This window comes from Taudactylus pleione, unplaced genomic scaffold, assembly GCF_031769625.1.
Source record: "Taudactylus pleione unplaced genomic scaffold, aTauple2 ptg000201l, whole genome shotgun sequence".
Lineage (NCBI taxonomy): Eukaryota > Metazoa > Chordata > Amphibia > Anura > Myobatrachidae > Taudactylus > Taudactylus pleione.
Window position 1 is genome coordinate 13,483,834 of NW_028284603.1, and position 20,968 is coordinate 13,504,801.

A 20,968-nucleotide genomic window follows, 5' to 3' on the forward strand; every position below is an offset into this window, starting at 1 on the left:
GCCAAATGGATTGGAATGTGGAGATGGACATAAAGGATGCCTAAGGATATGAGAAACTCGTCCCTCTCGAGACCTGCAATGACAGACTGCAGGCACTCTATTTTGAACATGAAGGTCTGCAAATAAGGATTGAGATGTTTCAAGTTCAGAATGGGTCTCAAGCTGGAATAAAAGCCTTGACCCTGCTGATGGATAGGGACATGCACTATTACTCGAGAAGACAGTAGCTTTTCTATTGCTTCCTGTATTACAAACCAATTGTCCGCTGGTGATGGCAAACTGGTTGTGAAAAAACGTGGAGGAGGTTGGATCTGAAAATCCAACTTCAACTCCTGAATAATGATGTCCTGGACCCATGCGTCCTGGCAAGACTTGATCCAAACCGCTTTGAAATTGTGAAGGCGAGCCTCCCACCCTGGGGTCCCCCAGGACAGAAAGGAGAGTGTCATGCCGAAGGCTTAACTGAAGACTTATCCTGTTGAGAGGATGATGCAGTGGCTCTACCCCTGGAACCACGGGAGATAGCGGGAGCTCCTCTGGCACGACACCTGAATATCCCTGGGATACTAAAGGACCGAAAGTACGGTCCAGCAAAGGGTTTCCGAGGAGGAGCAGCAGCAGATGGGAGATAAGTTGACTTACCACCTGTGGCTTGAGAGATCCACTTATTCAGTTCCGATCCAAACAGAGCTTCCCTTGTGAATGGAAGAGCTTCCACGGCTCTCTTAGATTCCGCATCCGCCTGCCATAGTCTCAGCCACAGGGCTCTGCGGGCTGAGACAGCCAAAACCGAGGATCTAGAGGAAAGATTACAAATATCTTTTGAAGCCTCCCCAAGAAAAACAGCAGACTCTGCAATCTGTTCCGCTAAAGGAACCAGATTCTCCGCCGGAACACCAGTCTGTCACAACCCAAACTGTATCCCTGTTTAAAGATAAACTACACTTGCCAAGGTTCCATTGTGGTTGCTGGAGTATCCTTCCAGGCTGCTGGCGTGTATCGCATGGAGGATACAGAGAGTTAAAGTGATCCTCTATTCCTTGGGTGTCATCTGCTTGCTGGGGTCTGTGATTACTTGGTTTTCTAAACCTGGTTCTGTCTGGGTCACATGCTTTAACACTTCCAATGGATTTCATGCATCTAGTATAAAAGTCTGTTACTAACTGAGCATTGTTGTCTGTGCAAAGTTACCTTCAGGTTCTTCCTTGGACTCCTGCCAGATCCTCGCTGTACTTGATATACGCTGTGGACTCGCTTTGCTACAGATGCTTGATGGCACTACAGATCCCTGCGCTGCTACTGAACTCTCTGCTGCAATACTAAACCTAACTCTGCTGGTAGTCTCCGCTGTACTACTAGCCTAGCTTTGCTGCCGTTTCATGGTCTCTTCATGTTTACCTTCAACTAACAGTTGTCAACTGCATCATAAAACTTTCTTCACTTCGGACCTCTGCCTCATCTCAGGGCTCAACCCTGCACCACTTCACACCGGACCTCCGTCACGTCTTGGGGCTCAACCCCATACCGGTTCTTCACTGCATTTCAGGGCTCAACCCTGCACCTTTCCACACCGGACCTCCGTCACGTTTTGGGGCTCAACCCTAGCACCTCCTCATACCGGATCTCCTTTGCACCTTGGGGCTCAACTCCATACCAGATTTCAGTCACGTCCCGGGGCTCAACCCCGCACTGCTCCATACCGGATTTTCAGTTACATCTCGGGGTTCAACCCCCCCACCACTTCATACCGGATCTTTGTAACGTCTTGGGGCTCAGCCCCATACCGGATCTTCATCACCTCACGGAGTTCAACTCCGCACCTGTTAGTTGGTATGATATGAACTTTGTGCTATATGAACTTTAGTTCTTGCGTGGCTATCCTGACACCTGCTTGTTGTGATAATCTGAACTTTGCTTTATGGAGACTTTATGCTTAAGTATCTAGAACTTTTCAGCACAGTCTTGTCTTTGAATAAATCTTGTTTACTTTTAACATTGCGTGCCGGTGCTATTTCATGAGAAGGTCATTTCTTAAACCCCTCAGTTTGTACCACCTGTTAAGCCCGTTTCTCCTCAGGAGACTCAAGAGTCTGTAGCCGTGACAGTCTTAAGGCCCTCAGCTGCCTAGCCCAAGCTTCCCACAGCCTTGTTGATCCAACAACTGACTAATGCGGGCCGAAGGGATACCCCCACTACAGTGTACATAGATGTTAAGGTAGTTTCTAACTTCCTGTCAGAAGACTCCTTTAAAGAAACTGCTCCTGGAACAGGGAGCACAGTCTTTTTAGACGGACGTGACACTGAAGGGTCCACTGAAGGAGATGTTTCGTATAATTTCCTGCTCTCTGCAGGAAAGGGATAGTAGAATAAAAGATCTGAAACTATCTGGATGTTTCCATGCTGAGGTAAGGATCTCGTCCAATTCCACAGTCACTGGAAAGGAGGCTGCTAGTCTTTGCTTCTTATTAAAGATAGACGGCCTAACATCCACAGGGTCCATGTAACACCTGGCGTATTGCTGCAATCAGCGCCTCTACACCTTGAGATACAGGCTCCACTTCCTCCAGCGCCTGTTCCTCTGTTGGGTCCTGTACCTCCCCCTCCTCTGGATCAGGCATCTCGTTCTCTTCCGGATCATCCCACATGAGGGTATTCGGTATCAGTCTCCTAGCAGGGACACTAGAGGACGATGCCCCGGGAGGGACCTGGGCTGACAACCTTTGTGAGCCCTTCTACAGACCTGGCTAAACAACGTGCCCAATCTGGTTCAGACAAGGCAGACGTCTGAGATTATGCAACCTCTCTCTCTCTGCGAGAAGCTTACAGATCTGCAGACAGGTGTGACATGACTGATGTTAATTGATCAGCCCAAGTAGGTTGCTGCAGTCTGCATCTGAAGCACACTTCTCACACAACAGGGAATTAGACGATAGTCCCTGTGTAAACTTCTTCGTACAATTTTTACAGGAGAAAGTTTTTTGTGCAGCCTTAAAACCCTTTGAAGTCATGTTACCAATTCACTGTTCACGCACACTGACACAGAGAAAGGGTAGTGATACACAGGGAGACTGTTTAGAAAGAGATAAGGGCATAGAGGGAGATTATGCTTTTAACCCAGCCCAACCAGCGCTGTTGCAGTGACCAGCACTGTGTTGTAAATCGCTGTGTAAACACAGTCTAACCTACTCTTCACAAGTCTAATCCCACTCTGCAGCCACAAATCTGGGCAGACAGGTCAGTCTCTCCGCTGTTCAGCGTTGTCAGCAGCCTGCGGTTTTCTAAAATGGCCACCAGCCTCCTTCTGTGAGCGCTGGGACAGCTGGGAGGCAGGAGCAGAACTGTGCGTTAGGCTCCACCCCTTCCGTTCTGGCGCCTTTAAGCGCTGCTTACCGATGCTGCTGATGCCCGCCTTTCATTTCTCCTGGCCACCCTGCTACTCAGGGTGCCAGGAGCCACTAACCTTAATGCTGCCGGCGGCGGTCTGATCGAATGGGGGACCGCGACGAGCACCGCACGCAGTGCGTCTGGGTACCCCCAGAGACAGTGGTCTCTGTAGCTGAAGACCCCAGTGCACGCTGCAAGCAGCTGCGGTGGGGTCTCCCCGGCAGCTCCATCGAAGCAGACAGGCAGGGGCAGTGAGCTGGGTGTCTGATCCTCTTGCTGATCGAGGATCTTGATTTTAGCAGAGAGCTCTTGTTTAGTGAACCAGCTCCCTTGGCACAAAATTAAGACTGACCTGTAGGGGGGTATAGAAAGCGAGGAGCTAGCTACTATTCAAATTTATTAAAGTGCCAGCTCCCGGTTATCCCACATCTATACCCCACTGTACTGAGACTCCAGTGTCCCCTAGTGGATGAAGGAGAAAATCTTATTTTCAGACATTTGCAAGCTATATTCAAGCTGGGTACACACTTTAGCGAAAAGAACAAGTTAATGAAGGATGGAATGGTCACTGTTCGGTCCTGTAACTTAATACAGGTCACTAGCAATATCACTAGGTTTGATGTGCTACACACCAAACCTAGCAAACGTCGCTAGGGGCCACGGGAGCGCGCAATCACCTGTACACACAGATGTAGGAGATTTGTCGTTGCAAAAAGCCAAAATCGGCCCAACATCGCTCCAGTGTGTCCCGTTACCCAGTGGTTCCCAAACTGGGTGCCATGGGGTACTTGCAGAGGTGCCACGGGTGGGTGGTCCAAGACCAAATCAAATTATTTACGATCAATGGGATAGGTAAAACGAGTGCTGGTGGCTGCCGATCATAAAATGTGGACAAACAGTAGCACAACCCTGTTCTCCACTGCAACTGAACCTAAGAATGACAGGTAAGCACAATTTCATATTTTTTTTCTGAATTTCTAAATAAGAATCTTTTTGCCTACGGGTGCTGTGAAAAAAATTATACCATAGGGCGTTGTGATTCAAAAACGTTTGGAAACTACTGCAGCTACAAAAGTATTATTCTATTATTAACAGTGTTGTTTCAAAATTTGTAAAAATTATGTCTGGGCTGGTATTACACCCAAACGTGTATTCTGAGGCCTGAATTGTTACTGGGTGCCGCACAGAGGTCACTACACTCCACAAATGTTGAACATAATCTAAAGATGCCCATACATGGGGCGATTTTTTACACAATTTGTCCGTTTTCGATCATTCATAATGACCAATCATGTAAAAAGTGGTGTATATCAGTACGATCACGATGCACGTTCCTGGCGTCGTGTTTCGGCATCAAGGAACAACTGAACCTGCAGTAAGATTTTGACCTATCGTGTATAATGTGTATGTATGATGTGACCAGGGAGATCCGTGCTACATGCATCTGTGTCATTGACACAGAACCACGACGGGTCAGTGAGACCAGTCTGTGCTGCTGTGTATTTCAATGAGACAGATGCACGCACAGACCAGGAGATTTGTGCTACATACATCTATGTCATTGACACAGACAGGATCAGAGACACCAGTCTGTGCTGCTGCGGTAAAGAAAAGTAAAAAAAAAAAAAAAAATGCCGTGCCTTCCCCCCACCCCCTAAAAAAAAGCAGCCAGCCCCAGGCTTTTAATGACCCAGTGCTGGTTGTGCTTAAATACAGGGGACAAAAGAATTAGTGGGTTCCCTGTACCGGGCTAGTCAGAACCAGCCCTGGTTGCCAAAATACAGGGGACAAACGACGTAGGGTTCCCCCATAGTATGAGCAACCAGCACTGGGCTCTGACCCGGTCTTGGATCCCCGGTCTGGGCTGCCTAGCGGTCAGGGTTAATGCTTCGGCTGGGAGGCCCAGTGAAAGGGCTCCCCTGTCTGTGGCATTATCCTCCCGCTAGAAAAAGTTTGGTGCTGGTTCTGGATAATACAGGGGGACCCTTCTAATTTTTCCCCCCTTGTATTTCCAGAACCAGGACCGGATTAGAGCCCAGTGCTGGTTGCTCAAAGTACGGGGGACCCCTACGTCGTATGTCCTCCGTATTTTGGCAACCAGGGCTGGTTCTGACGAGCCTGATGCTGGTTGTGCTTAAGCACAGGAGAGCCCTACGTCGTTTGTCCCCTTTATTTAAGCACAACCAGCACTGGGTCCGTTTTTTTTTTTACCGCAGTAGCCCAGACGGGTGTCTCTGATCCAGTCCGTGATCTCTGTCAATGACACAGACGCATGTAGCACAGATCTCCCTGGTCCATGCTACATGTATCTGTGTCATATCGCACTCGATCTAATGGATTATGCAAATAATTATATTGTGCACGATAGATTGAGTGAACATCATACAGCTTTTGCTGCACATCGTTCACCTCAGCTGGCGGAGAGTTTAAGGGTGATTGCATAAGATATCGCATCGTATGCAAATCGCACCGTGTATGGGCATCTTAACACGAGTGTTTATAGCACAAAGTTAAAGTGATCAAACACCTTTGGACAATCCCTACCGGTTAGGGACAGGTTTCCATGTATCCCTTCCAAAGCCAGATAAAGTTGAGAACTGGTTGGGAGACTTAAGGTGGGCACACATTAGAACGATATCGGCCCGACTTGTAATTTCTGGGCAAATAAGGACAAATCGAGCATATACGTATCTGCCCAATTTACACGCTCTCACGGTTGCGCGCAATATCTTCTGGCCAGCCGTGCTGCAGGTCAATCAGAAGATATTAGGTACGGTGCCATGCTGACGAATGCAGCATGGCATACTACATCGCACCGTCGCCCTCTGCATCATGCAAGTCTGTATGTACTTGCCAATGCAGGGTCCCGTCGCCAGTCGGATCTGCCAGCTATACATCGGTCTAATGTGTAGCCAGCTTTAAATCAATCTTGAAAGCATTGAAGCTGTGGCTGATCCATGTACAAGTTACATTTCCAACCCTCACCCCAATGGTTAACAGGTATAATTAAAATGTGATTAGCCTGAATCCAGTAATTGAGGATCCCATAGAACATGCGCTTCCATTGGAGTGTTACATAGTGGGGGAGAGACCAAACTCAGGGAGGTGTGTGTGTGTGTGGGGGGGGGGAGGGCGCTGTGCAAAGATAATACATGAACAACTAGATGATATATCAGGTTGGTTTCAATTGAACAAGATCTTGTTTAGCTCTGGGGAGGAGTTCCCAGAGCTATTCAATTATCCGCATAGCTTTCTCAGGAGGGTGCACGCAGAAATCTTCTAGTCATGCCAACTGAATAGCTCCGGGCTTTCATTCCTGGTGCCAAACAAACTCGCGTTCAATTAATGTATGCGGCAAGCAACTTCAATTTCTATAAAGAAAATTAATCAGAAGGTCTGGTGGTCTAGAACAGGTCTGCATGTTCACCCTCCTCTATAACACAACATTTATACTTAACTTAAAACTAATGTTAGTATAAGATGACTGTACTTTTTCGTCCATTTTTCTTTTTCGACTTTCATTTACAGTGAGAGAATTGAAACAATGGCCATCTGCTCCAAATATCCAGTCTTGATTGTGCCGGGAGATGAGAGTTCACTGACCTTGGTATTTTCCAGGCAAGCAGACACCTTGGGCTGTGTACCTTGTTAGAATGCATACACACTGAAAGGTGTGCAAGATAGCAATTGGCACTAATTATGTCCTGGCAGAAAGCCAACAAGACAAATATGGTCTTTACCATGGTCTGTTATGTACTTACACATTCTACCTAGTCAACAGTGTAAGACGTGCCAACTTATAACATGAAAACAGATCAAATACTTTTTCCTGAATAACCATGAGGTGGATATAGCAGAAGTTTTAAATAACCAGTTTTTATAATGAGATTAAACTACTCACGTCAGCCTTTGCTGCAGAAACACTATGCAAACACACAGTGGCTACTAGCTTGCTCTATTAGAGAAGAAGTTATTGAATATTTTTAAGGTAACAATGAACAGACAAATTTGTACGGTTTGTGTGAACACACAGTTGTGCCATTCTCTATCCCTTTATGACAGACTTCAAAGTTCTTTGGGAATATTAAAAGTATTGAAATCTTTTGATAAAAGCTGTTTATAATGTTCAGTGTTAAGCTTAGTAATTCTTCAAACGGAAAATGGCTCGGCAACATTAAGATTCCAGTTTAGCTGATCTTTTGGCAAATACAATTGATCTCTTTCCTCACCATATTGGCATGAGTTACTATGGTAGCGATTCCCTAATGCTGCACAGTGCACCCGTTTACGATAGTTTAAAAAATATTTGTGAGGGGGGAAAAAAAAAAATAGCTCCACCCTCTATGGTCTCTAGTGATACTGAGTCGACAGCAATAATTTTAGGGGCAAGTTTTTGACAAGCATGAAATGTACACCAGTCTGGTATTGTGCCTATATATGCACTTATCTGATCATCCACTAGTGTCATCTTTTGGGCATGAAAGAACGATAACCAGATTACCCTTCTCCAAACCCAATGCCAACACTTCAGACAAAGACTAAACGAAAAAAGTCAGGGGGGCAACTCTCCCAAAATGCCAATGATGGATATAGCACCAATAGACGATGAAACCAGCATGTATGTTTCAAACCTGTACAATGTATGCATGGGAAGAATACAGTGATGCCATCATGACATGACAGTCATACAGAAGACAATACAGGCAGGGAGGGCCTCCCAGTTATCATGGATTTGTCACTGCTCCAAATCTGACAATATTGGTTACTACAGTGTTTGTGTGCGATTTACATGTCCTACAGAATAACTAATAACACAAGGCATTTACTGGTATGATACACAAGGAAAGAAGATAGATAAAAACAATGACGCAATGGATGGTGGTGTTTACACTTGTCATGTCTATCTGACAAGTGTACATATTACTTCTGTTTGCACTAGATTACACTGTATACTAGTATTTGGGGCAGGTCATATGGTAACATTACCAACACCTGTCTATTACCAATGTTAAATAAATAGTCAACTATCCAGTGACTCAAAAGTTTTTAAACTTTATATAACTCAGTGATTATATTCACCTATTGTCTTACAGTTAGCACCAGCAGGCACTATCTGGGGACTTGTCATATTATGCGGTCAATCCAATTAGGTATTAGGTGCGAGCAGAGTAGTACCGTGTAGCCAGGGTGCCCGGAACACGTGCGTGCTACGGCGACCCCCTTCCTCAAGTGTTCCAGGGAGGAGGCAGGTCCATATGGGATTAAAGTAAAGAGCAGTAAAAATAAAGATATGGGACAGTCCCCTGTAGTTGTGCTCATATGCAATGCCCTCTGTTGTGGTGCCCATATGAAGTGCCCCCTGTAATGGTGCCCATATGAAGTGCCCCCTGTAGTGGTGCCCATATGAAGTGCCCCCTGTAGTGGTGCCCATATGAAGTGCCCCCTGTAGTGGTGCCCATATGAAGTGCCCCCTGTAGTTGAGCCCTTATGAAATGCCATCTGTAGTGGTGCCCATATGCAGTGCCCCTTGTGCACCAGGAGAGGTCCCCCTTATGGGGGTGGGGGGAATTCAATTGAATGAAAGTTTGTTTAGCTCCAGAAAAGAGTGCCCAGAGCTATTCATTTGGCTGCGGTGCAAATCCACGACTAAGGGATTTCTGCTCGCATCCTCCCGAGATGCAAACAGAAACCCAACAACAAATGCCACAATGCTAGTTGTGGACTCATTGTGTGCGCGCACAGCATTGCGCTCGGCACTTAAGTCAGAAAGTGCCATTTATCCCCCAGTAATTAGTTGCAGCAAACTGCATCTCTCGACTTCAGTGCAGGGTGCAATGAGGGAGTTACATCATCCCGCTGGGAATTTGATTTCCCCCATTGATGTAGGAGGGGATTTAACTTGCAGATGAGAAGTAAAAAAGTTTATACATTTGTAAAAGTTGCAATAAACAAACACAAAAAAATGTCTGCAAAGACCTATTTACTGAAAAACACTTGTTTGCGATCATTTCTCCACCATTAATAAGCAAAACTGATGCATTTCACACTTAAAATTCTCCAGTACTTTCCTTATGACCATTAACAGCCTCCTATATGGCCCCGCTATCTAAGTTGTCACTTTTTCAGGGTACAGGGTGGTTTCCCCACATATTCATGCATTCCTCCCAGGTCACACTCTGTAGAAAAGTAGCGCACCCTTGCCGCAACTGACACGAATTGGCATATCTAATTGGATGTAGCATATCACGTGAGCGCGCAATTGTGCAATATATGTGAATTTCATGAAACAAACAGGAATCTAATTGGATTGAGCCCCATATTTGTAAACAGAATCTCAGGATACACAGTAACACAATCTGCTCTATGAGTATTTTGTGTCTAGGAATAAATATAGGGGCTCTATAATTCTGCATGACATACCAGTGCTGGTGCTAGGCTGTTTCAGCAGGGCACCCTGCCCGATTTTAAAAGGTTAAAATGCGCCCTGCACCAATGGAAGCGTCCGCTGATCAGAGTTAGACTTCGGCAGGTCCATGTCGCCCAGGCTCACGTAATTCACAGTGCAGGGTTAGCTTGGGGCAGCCCAGCATCTCTGCGAGTGCTGAGCATGTCTACTAGAATGATTAAAAAGGGGTGTACCGCAAGGCAATCTCCCAACACCTGAGGAGCCACACCCCCTCTTCGAAATGATGTGCCCTGCTTCTTGATCGGCACCCTGCTCGATCACAAAGCTAGAATGGACACTACATACAACAAGGGAAAGTGTGTGTGGAATGCATCTATGCATTGGGCGCTTGCAACTGATGGATCACACAACCTGCAAATTAACATGCAGGCTGTGGAATGACAGGTAGAAAGTCATCAAATCTGAAATCCAAATCACAGGCACCCTATGACCCAGGGCCAGTTCTCCCATTACACATGATACGCAGCTGCGTAGGGCGCCACATAGTGGAGGGCGCCTCAACTGCGTACCATGCGGGCCGACTGTGTCTCTGTGACACAGCTGCACCGCATGTGTAGCGCTGACTGGACGGAGTTCGGTCAGCGCTACACAGTGAAAAACACACAGCCGCCGGCAGCTGTGTGTTTGCTTTAGCAGCTGTTGAGAGTGAGATAGACTCATCGGCTGCTGCTCCCACTGCCGAAGCCGGGCATCTTCCGGCTCCAGCAGTAGGTAATGGGAGAGACGTCATGACGTCTCTCCCATAATGCAAAGCGGCCCGGGAGGACGGACGGAGGAGCTGATAGCGGCGGCGGGACCAGGAGCGGGGTTTCAAGTAACTGTTTTTTTGGGGTTTTTTTATTACGTGTGTCTCCATTGCAGGAGAGAACTACTACTGGGGGCACTACAAGGGGGGCTACTACTTGGGGCAATACAAGGGGGGGTTACTACTGGGGGCACTTTATAAAGTGCAATACTGGGGGTGCTGCATGGGGGGGGGGGGACTACAACTGGGGCCACTGTTTAAAGGGCACCTCTATTGGGGGGCTACTACTGGGAGCAGTATATAAAGGGGCTTACTACTGTGGGCACAAGGGGCACTGCACAGGGGGGACCACTACTGGAGGCACTATATAAGGGGCACTGCATAGGGGGTATCACTACTGGGGGCACTGCATAGGGGGACTACCACTGGGGGCACTATACAAGGGGCTTACTACTGGGGCACAAGGGGCACTGCACAGGGGGGACCACTACCGGGGGCACTGTAAAAGGGGCACTGCATAGGGGGGGGGACTACAACTGGGGCCACTGTTTAAAGGGCACCTCTATTGGGGGGCTACTACTGGGAGCAGTATATAAAGGGGCTTACTACTGGGGGCACAAGGGGCACTGCACAGGGGGGACCACTACTGGAGGCACTATATAAGGGGCACTGCATAGGGGGTACCACTACTGGGGGCACTGCATAGGGGGACTACCACTGGGGGCACTATACAAGGGGCTTACTACTGGGGGCACAAGGGGCACTGCACAGGGGGGACCACTACCGGGGGCACAAGGGGCACTGCACAGGGGGGACCGCCAAAAAATATACTCGCTTACCAAAAAACTTGGGTTAGGGCCGGCCCTGCTATGACCACAGCTTCTTCTATGAAGACGAGCCTTCGGATTTACACAGTTAGGGGTTCCATTCGCTGCCATTTCAGTGGAAACTGTGTAGCTACCATTTGAAACTGCAGCAGCTTTAGCATTTGAATTGATAGTTTAATTGGATGCAACTTCCACATTTACACAGAATGAACCAGCTTCCTCTTCGGGTAAGCAAGCAGTTCCCATTATTACCAACATGAGGAGATCACTAGCCAAAGAAAACAAATGCTGGAAAGTTTAAAGGTGGAGCGGTGGATTTCCATGATGTATTCATACATCACTACTTAAGAACAGTATGGAACGGGAAATGTGAGGAGGACATAGTCAGCAACCCGGCTGACGGGATGTTGGCGGTCTAAATGCCGGCGCCGGAATCCTAACTGCTGTCGGCATCCCGAAGGTAAGTATCGGGGTTGGGGGGAGGGTAATGCCGTGTATCCACTAGCAGATATTAATGAGCGATTGCACGATTACAACATCGTGATCGTGCAATCGCTCATTAATCGGGCATGAAAGTGACAAAACGACCAGCGATTCGCGCTCCCGCTGGTCGTTTTCGACATCAATCATCGCCTGAACATGCCGGTCCATCTGCTGATAACAACAGATTGACCATGTTGAGGGATTTGGGAGGGTGCCTTCACTGAACAACATATCGTTCAGTGTAAGCACTGCAGGGGAAGAGGAACGACTGTACGATTACAATGTTGTAATCATACTGTCGTTCCACTATCTGCTAGTGGGTACCCACCTTTAGGCACTAAGGGGAGGCTGAAAGTTAGGCACTAGGGGGGAGGTTAGGCACCAGGAAGGGAGAGTTAGGGTAGGGTTAGCATACCGACCAACAAGTGCCCAGAATCACAAAAGCGTAACATTTCAAATGTTCCTAGGTGCTTCTATGGGCTGCAATGGAAAATCTACAATGTATGTGGCTGCAAGTTGCTGGGGAAATAAATGGCGACAAAGTGCGACCAGCATTAAATTGCATTGCTCGCTTACCGTTCAGATTTGTTTGTATTTCAAGGCATTTCTGGTTCCTGCAACCTTAACGGGTTTCTGAATAATGACATTCTAATTACATATTTGCCACATCTTATATACTGCACGGCTATCAACCAGATAAATAATAAAAAAAGCCTAAATTGCGGTCTAAAAAAGGAGGGGGGGGGGGTGAGATTCAAATGATTTATAGGGCGCCCAATGGAGCAAATAAATTGTTGCTCAGTTCGGGCGCACAAAGCCACGTTTAGAAAAATTACTGCTCGCAGCCTTCTGAGGTGGCAAGCAGAAATGTGCGCTAAGTCGGCTGTTTTGGCGCCTAAAGCAGACCCTTACATAGGGTTAGCTGCTATACGTGGCTAAACCCCATGCTTTTGGGTACACAGGAGCAGCATGGGCACCCCAAACGGAACAATTGCATTGCTCCATTGGGTGCCCATTGCGTTTGGCCGCCAAAAACACTTGATTTGCCCCCTAGGAGTTTAGACAACAATGTCACTATAGAGAGACAGAAAGATAATCACTACTCGGAGCAGAGATTGGAAGAGCACATATTGGGCTACTCAAAAAGCACAGTAAACACGTGATATTGACACAGGTGTTAGCAACACATACTGGGGGAGATGTATCTTTGATACATCTTGGAGAGAGATAAAGTGCCAACTAATTAAAATCTTATGGAGCATACACACGGTCAGAGGTGTCAGATGAACGATTTTGCAAACGATTTTTGACTGCAAAAACACATCAGATGTCAGATATCGTTATCTGACCATTGGGAACGCGCATTGTTCATACATGTCAGATTTTCCTTCAGATATTAACGATTTTTTTAATTATCGTTCAGATCTGAAGAATAATCTGACCGTGTGTATGCACCATAATAGTGTGTACACACTGAGCGATCAGCCAGCGATACGATATCGCTGGTGGATCATCCTGCACCCCTCCCTGGTGTGCTGGATGATCGATACTGATCATCCAGCACACCACCAACGACTATAACGATCGCAGGTCCCTATAGTAACCTGCTCGATATCAAGCAGGTTGGTCAGCATGCACGGCCGATGGACGACGTCGCTATCGTCCATACGTGCCCGCGCATCACTGGTAGGGACAAAAAAAAGTGAATGATTTGAATGATGATATCGTTCAAATCGTGCCTTTAAATCACTATATGGGTACGCACCATTAATGCCATTTTACAGGCTGTGTTTGAAAAATGACAGAAGCCAATTGGTTAGCACTTGATCTCTCTCCAAGCTTTGATACATCTTCCCTATACTAACAAGCAGTGTTAGAATATACAAAATGTTGCAAGAAAAGAGTAATGATGCACCTTCACTTTGAATAGGATGCTGTATTCAGTAAAAAAGTTATACAAATCTGCAATTTTTTTTTTTTCTTTTTATAGGTCAATCCCAAATATAACGCAAGATAAATAAGCATTTCCAGCCATTACGACTATTGATGATACGGATAATGCCAAAACACAGTATAAAAAAAACAATTATTAAAAGGCTATGGGCTATAGTAAAGTACAAACATGTTTATCTGCAAGTTTAAACAAGGCAGTCGAATCCTCAATTATACTGTAAAGAGATAAACCTCCAATTATGGTAAGATGTGAAATCCCTAGAGGCAAGCCTTCATACATACACAAAATGTACAAAAAAAAATAAAAAAAATCTTCCAAACCAAACAATAGAGAGATCCTAAACCCATTAAGGTTATTAAATCACATTCTATTATTCTAGCAGCTGTGGAAACACCTTGTATTTTAAAGGCAAAAATATGAACCAAATAAACTTGTAACGTACAGAACATATTTTGCTATTAGGATGGAACTATTCCATAAGTGCATGTTTATCTGCAGTGTTAACTCTCAGTTTTGTACACATTTCGACAAAAGAATCTGAAATATGGTTCCAGCATATTTATCATGTAATATAATCTACAGCATGCATGGCATAATAAATGCAGCTTTATATGGTAGATAGCAGGCCCAGTATAAAAAAAGAACACTTTAATCAAAACAAACAAAACAAACAAACAATATGTTTTTATGGATTTCCTCAAGCAGCAATTTAACAAAACAAAATTGCAATCAATATACAGAATAATGGGGCTTGCTGCATTAAGAAAACAAAGATCAGCTCAATATGCCATTACAGATGAACATATGATGCAGTTTACTGCGACTAATGCCCCGGGCTTAGTCGCACTAAACAGCATTTTATGACTCAAGTGTCGGGAGCGATGCTGTAACTGCATGCGATACTGCCCAAAGGCACTAGGTTAAGTCAGATTTGAGCTTGCACTTCATCAGGGTGCAACCAGAAATCTAATAGTCGCAGATATACAGAGCGGTCAATTAAAAAGCTCCAGGCATTCATCCCAGTAGCTACATCACCTCACTGTGAATTGCATTGCCCCCTTAAAAGGATCCACCCTCATCATCAGTCACACCTACTGTACATCTGTACCGCAAGTCCACACAAATTAGACAGAGTTCAGAATAAATGACCAGATTCCCAAGAGCCACATTAAAGCAGTTGACCAATGAATGCAAACATTATCAGATTGCACTTTGTGGTCAGTTTTGTCACAAACACAGCTGACTGGAGATAATCTGGTCTAAAACAATTAAAACATCTACTCAGTTTATAGGTCTTTCCACCCATCACTCAATGTATTCATTCTTCAAGCTGGTGAGTGGAGCCGGACAGATGCCGCAACACAGTTGAGTGAATAATCTGCTATAAAACCCGGATGATAAAAATCAGCTGCAGTCCAACATCTAGGGTTCCAACCTATAGAAAAGCAGAAGTGACAGGAGGGAAGTGGCTGGGGGTCTCCAGGCTACAATGGTTAAGACTGGAGGTACCGCCTTAAAATATGTTACTAACTGTATGTGACATCTTAATTATTTAAAGCTTGTGCATCCCTAGTATTATATATGCACATCAGAGCATTGTACAGGATGCCAGCTGAACACGTGAATGAACTATACCAGTACCTATGAATAGAAACAAAGATTTGGAGTGTGCCATTGCAAGAATTATTATTTTTTTTTTTAAAGGACAGTTGTCACGAATCTTACAAGGCCATGGTTTTCTGACAGGAAAAAGCGTTATGCGAAAGCAAGTATATGCTCAGTCAGAGAAAAGTTAAAACTAAAATGGTAAATGAGGAACTCTGCTGCCATTGCACCACAGAAATTATCAAAGCACTACAAGTGCAGTTTTGGAATCAGTATTGAGATGTGAAGCAGGGATCAGCGTTACACGGACAGAGCAAATGTCATCATTTCTTCATAAGAAAGTCGCAGGATTACAAAATACCCATCTGATAACATCCAAAAGGAGACTTCCATGCAAAAGCCACAGGATCTTACATACTTGCACTTCAGGGATATTCAAATTCACGAGGTCACCTGCAGCCTGTGCAGAAGGTCCTCTCTTGCTCGCTGGATTCAAATTTTTCAATACCTGTGCTTGGGGAATTGTGAACGAGAAGCATGCTGCGACGGTCAACCCTATTAGGTTCAAAGGGGCAAGATACCTTTGCAATGGTACCATAAATCACATGGGTAAGCAAACACAAAAATCTGCCAGTCTAGAGGTACCGTAATTACGGCATATAGATGCGCTTGCTCGCGCTGCGAGGGGACTCACGCCTAATAGGATCGACCTCTATGTTTGAAAAAAGCCCATCTGAGCAGAAGAGATGATTTAGTTTTTAAATGGATTTAGAAATTGAAAACATATGTCCAGACACAAGTACATTACTGGTGATGCTCAGCTGTGCATATATCGGCCAGTTACATTAACCCCCAACACTTAAGTATTCCTGTGCACCTCTGTAAGGTACAATGTAAAACTTGCGATGTCGCTGTACACCAGGACAGCACATGGGGAACTCAATTGTAATTTTGGGTGTCTTAACTAATGAGCGTCTATCAGAGCAATTGATTCTCCGATAGACACCCATTAGTGTTTACCACGCCCAGAAGCACAGAGTTTAGCCGCGCAAAGAGGCTAAACCAAACTTAACTCCTGGTTTGGGCACCCAAACGACGAACTTGGCACACAATTTCTCGCACCTCAGGAGGCTGCTAGAAATAAAAAATGTGTTTTCCGCAGCTAATCGGCATCTATCGGACAAACAATTGAAGTGATCCTATAGATGCCCATTACTTAAGACACCCCCCCAAAAAAAAAATGTATTCCCCCCATAATGTCCATCCAGCCAAACTGAATTACCCCTTTTGAATCAATATTCACCTTTCGGCATGTTAGCACAACTGTGGGTGTCCTATGCCAGGAACCCCCAAGCCAATTCTAATTCAGGACTCATTGGACACAGCTGTGCCAGCAATGGATGTGTAGGCCGCTAACAGTATAGCTTCCCTTCCTCCCAACAAAATGCAACCAGCCCAGATAAAGTCTCCCAAAATGTTGGGATCCCTGGCAGTTCTAAAACTGGGAGAAGGGAGTTTTGACTAAAAATTGATTTATGATGGGACAAATTTAGAAAATCTAGCCTAATACCAATTCTATGTACAGAAGGCATGAATAACTGCTTTACAAATCTATAAAGGGGGGCATCCACTACTCGATTTTAGCAGGCGATTGAACGATAACGACGTCGTTATCGTTCAATCGTTTAAAAATAGTTTATAAATCGTGCTGTGTTTGGTAGTTTGCGATCAACGATGCGCGCTCCCGCCGGTCGTTTGATCATCTCGTCAGTCGACCGAACATGCAGGTCAATTTCACTTGATCTATTAAAGATCGTTTGCAAATCGTTCAGACTGAAAGATAAAATTTCAAGGGAAAAAAATCAAGGGAAAATCGTTTAGAGATTGGACAGGGAGTAGATCGTCTAGTGGATGTGCCCCTTTAGACTTCAGACACTCATCTGCATATTCATGCAATTTTACCCTTAACAGAGTACAGATAAAAATCGGAAGCACACTCTACCCTGTGCTAGTAAAAGCATGAAGAATTACTTAATGTCATATGGAACAAATGTATCAATTCCAACTCTCAAGCTACTGACCTTTACATTAATTTAAGGTCTATACAAGAAGAGATGAAAGCTTACTATAACTTTATTTTTCACCTTTATAATTTGTGATGTATATGATGTCAAATCAGTTAAGTGAGGGAAAGCCACAATTTGCCTGTAACCCAATCGGTTGCCTGGGAACCAGCTCCAGAAACTCCCTTTTTAGGCTTGGTTTACATAGACTGCAGCCTGAATCCCAGCCTGCATGAGGAGCTACACTCAGCTATTGACATGACATAAGAGTTTTCTTGGCCACAGCGAAACCTAAAACTCAAACCATTTTAGAAAATGATTAATAAAAGTTGCATACAGCGCTGCGGAACATATTGGTACAAACACACAAGAATAAAAAAATAAGGTTGAGAAACATTGGAACTACAGTTAAATTCACCAATTTTAATATATAATTTTCCAATTACACTTTTAAACAGTGCCATTTAGTAAAACATCTTGCTACTGAAATGCTTTATGGTGCATACACACGGCTAGATTATGTGTCAGATTTGAACGATAACAATTTTAAAAATCGTTCAATCGTCATATCTGACATGTGAGCCTGTAACGATGATCAATGCTCGTTCCCGATGGTCAGATAACGATATGACATCTGACGTGTTTGCAGTCAGATTTGGTCGATTTCATTCATTTTAATAGTCTGAAATTGTTCAAATAGTTTGTAAAAATCATTCAAATCGTTTGTAAAAATCGTTCATCTGACCGTGTGTATGCACCATTAGTTTTGAGACAATTGAACTCAGAAGTCAAAAACATTCTGAAAAAAAAGATTATGTGAAACCTTAAACATCAGACACCTTGTCATAACATTTCTGCCCAGAGTCTATGAACATTTATTACTGGCTACAAAACAATTCTGCAGTTCTACCCATATACAAGTATTTATTTCTCTGCAACAGGAATACATAAAGATGAAGTTCTATTCCTAGGGATTACAGCCGTTATTCTATGTATAATGTTTTATAGTCAGTATTTTGTACTATTGCAAACTGACCCATTGATACACATACATCATCTACACCATGAATACTTATCAATTTCTATTTTAAATCTGGAATTTCCAATTAACGATTTGCTAAGACCAGCATGTATAAACACTGCTCTAGTATAGCTCTGCCCAGACACATGAAGCCGCCTTCTCTCTCCATCCATATGCAAGGGGATCTAACCAGACTACACAGAGAAGCTTCCTTGCAGTACACCGTGAGACAAGACTGGTTGAGTATTGAAATGGCATCCAAATTTGTGACAGACAGGAGAGAATACCCCATAACATACTGAGCAGTCATGTTTCTCTGCATATTCAGAAGGGGGAGGGGGGGTGTCACTGTCACTCATGTGTGGTGGTAATGACAAGCCCCTGGGTGAATGGGTGGAATACCAACACTAATCAGCAAATAAGCCTCATTACTGCGTCCGCCTATATCCTGTGTGCACAAATCCAGGTCTATTTCTCTGATTAGCCCCTGGTGCAGTGTCTATGTGACTGACAGGAGCCCCCACCCCTCCTCCATGTGTCAGGCTAGGAGTACATCTAGCAGAGGGGGTTCCTATTTAGCACACCATCACATAGGATCCACGCACTAGCATGGTGCAGATCATCCACATCATAGCTGCCTGCACTGACATGGTACATGCACAGCCCAACAGGAGATATGTATGATCACAGATATATACACACACACATATATATATACGTACTGATTGAAGATGCAAATATAAATATATATATATATATACACACACACACACACACATTATATATACATGCACGTACAGATCCATTGTATATGCAAACACTATATATATATATATATATATATATATATATATATATACATATATATATATACACACACACACACACACACATGTATACACACACACACAAGTCACTCATACATGTATACTTATACAGACACATGTATAGACAGTGGGAGCTGCAGCCCGGGCACACCTGGTAGCAGTGACGGCAGGAGGCAGCAGGCGCTTCCGCGGCTTACCCGGGGCCCAGCGAGCCAGGTGCACACACTGCCCCTGCCCCCGCCGCCGCTGCCTTCTCCTCTCCCCTCTCTCTGCAATGCGGCCCTGACACCTTCTTACCATGTTCTCCGCTCGGTGCCTCCGTCTCCGGTCACTGCTGTGTGAGTGGCGGGGTGAGCCGCGGTGCTGTGGGCGCTGCTGGGTGGCGAAGCTCCGGCTCCGGCAATGAGGACGCTCCGACACTGACCCGCCGCAGCCTCGTACACTAGGGAGGGAGGGGGGGTGAGAGGGAGCAGCAGAGACAGGGAGGGAGCGGGCGGGGCCTTTCTGCGTCACGAGGGTGGTGGTGGGCGTGGCCACCCAAGTCGTTGTGTCTCCGGATACTCAACGAAGCAGCGTGATGAGGTCGCCACGACACGGTGAGCAAGGGAGCGGCAGGGCTGCACTGCGTCAACTGTAGATGGCCGGGCGCCATGTTTGTTGAGGGCAGGGTAACCGTCATATGGATTTTCGGGCGTTCAGATAAATGTTCCCTCATGCCTGTGCGCCAGGGAGTACTGTGGGGCGTTACCAGTGCGCCGCTGCATTTTGTATAGACATGACAGTGAGCAGATTCACAGAGACTGCAGTATATGAGGGATGACAGTGACTGGTCTGGTAGCATTGGCAGGGCTGGCGCATTGCGTGCTGCATTGTTACACCTCATAACATAGGAAATCGGTGCAAGATAAACTACTGCAATCCCTCCCCGTCCTCGCTGACAGGGCCTTGGGAGACCCCGCCCATTTTGGTGTAAGCACCTCCCCTTTGTGGGTCGCGTCAGTTGGAGGACTGTGTAATAAGCTGGGTATAGTGCGCTAGAGCGATGTCAGGCCGATTTGCCGTTTCGTAACGCCTAATTGCTCAGTGTGTCCGTGCGATTGCGCGCACTCCCGTGGTCGCTAGTGATGGTCGCTAGATTTGATGTGCTACAAATCAAACCTAGCGTTATCACTAGTGACCTGTGGCATGTTAATGAAGGTCGGAGTAGTGATCGTTCCGTCGCTCATTTACTCGTTCAAGTGTGTACAGGAAATCCCGGTTCAAGGGCATTCGTTCCGATGTCATTCAAGTGTGTACCCAGTTTTCAGGCACCCTCCTTGTGCTGATAGTAATTCATCATTACAAATGTGTCCACATATGCCTATCAAATTGCGCCAAATCAGGGACGTGCAGTCGGGAGGCGGCAGAGCCTCCCCTGTCATACTCCCTCCCCTACCAGGAGGCATGGCTACGATGATGTGATTCAGCGCCAATCGTGTTATCGACCCCCCCCCCCCCGGACCGCTCACTTTCTCTCACCATATGGCTCAAAACGGATAAGTGTAAGATCCCACATCTGCACTAACGTCTTTAATGGCCACAGGGTGATTGGCT

The 20,968-nt window shown here is 45.5% G+C and overlaps 1 protein-coding gene across 1 annotated transcript in view; it reads right to left on the reverse strand.

Moving 5' to 3' along the window:
• PPP3R1 (protein phosphatase 3 regulatory subunit B, alpha) overlaps positions 1-19,952 on the reverse strand; it is a 60,525-nt gene extending 40,573 nt beyond the window's left edge. Inside the window, exon 1 of the mRNA XM_088477510.1 lies at positions 19,673-19,952. Coding sequence (XP_088333636.1) covers positions 19,673-19,675 — 3 coding nt within the window. The 5' untranslated portion in view covers positions 19,676-19,952. The remainder of the gene's footprint in view (positions 1-19,672) is intronic.
• Between the last annotated feature and the right edge of the window lie 1,016 nt (positions 19,953-20,968).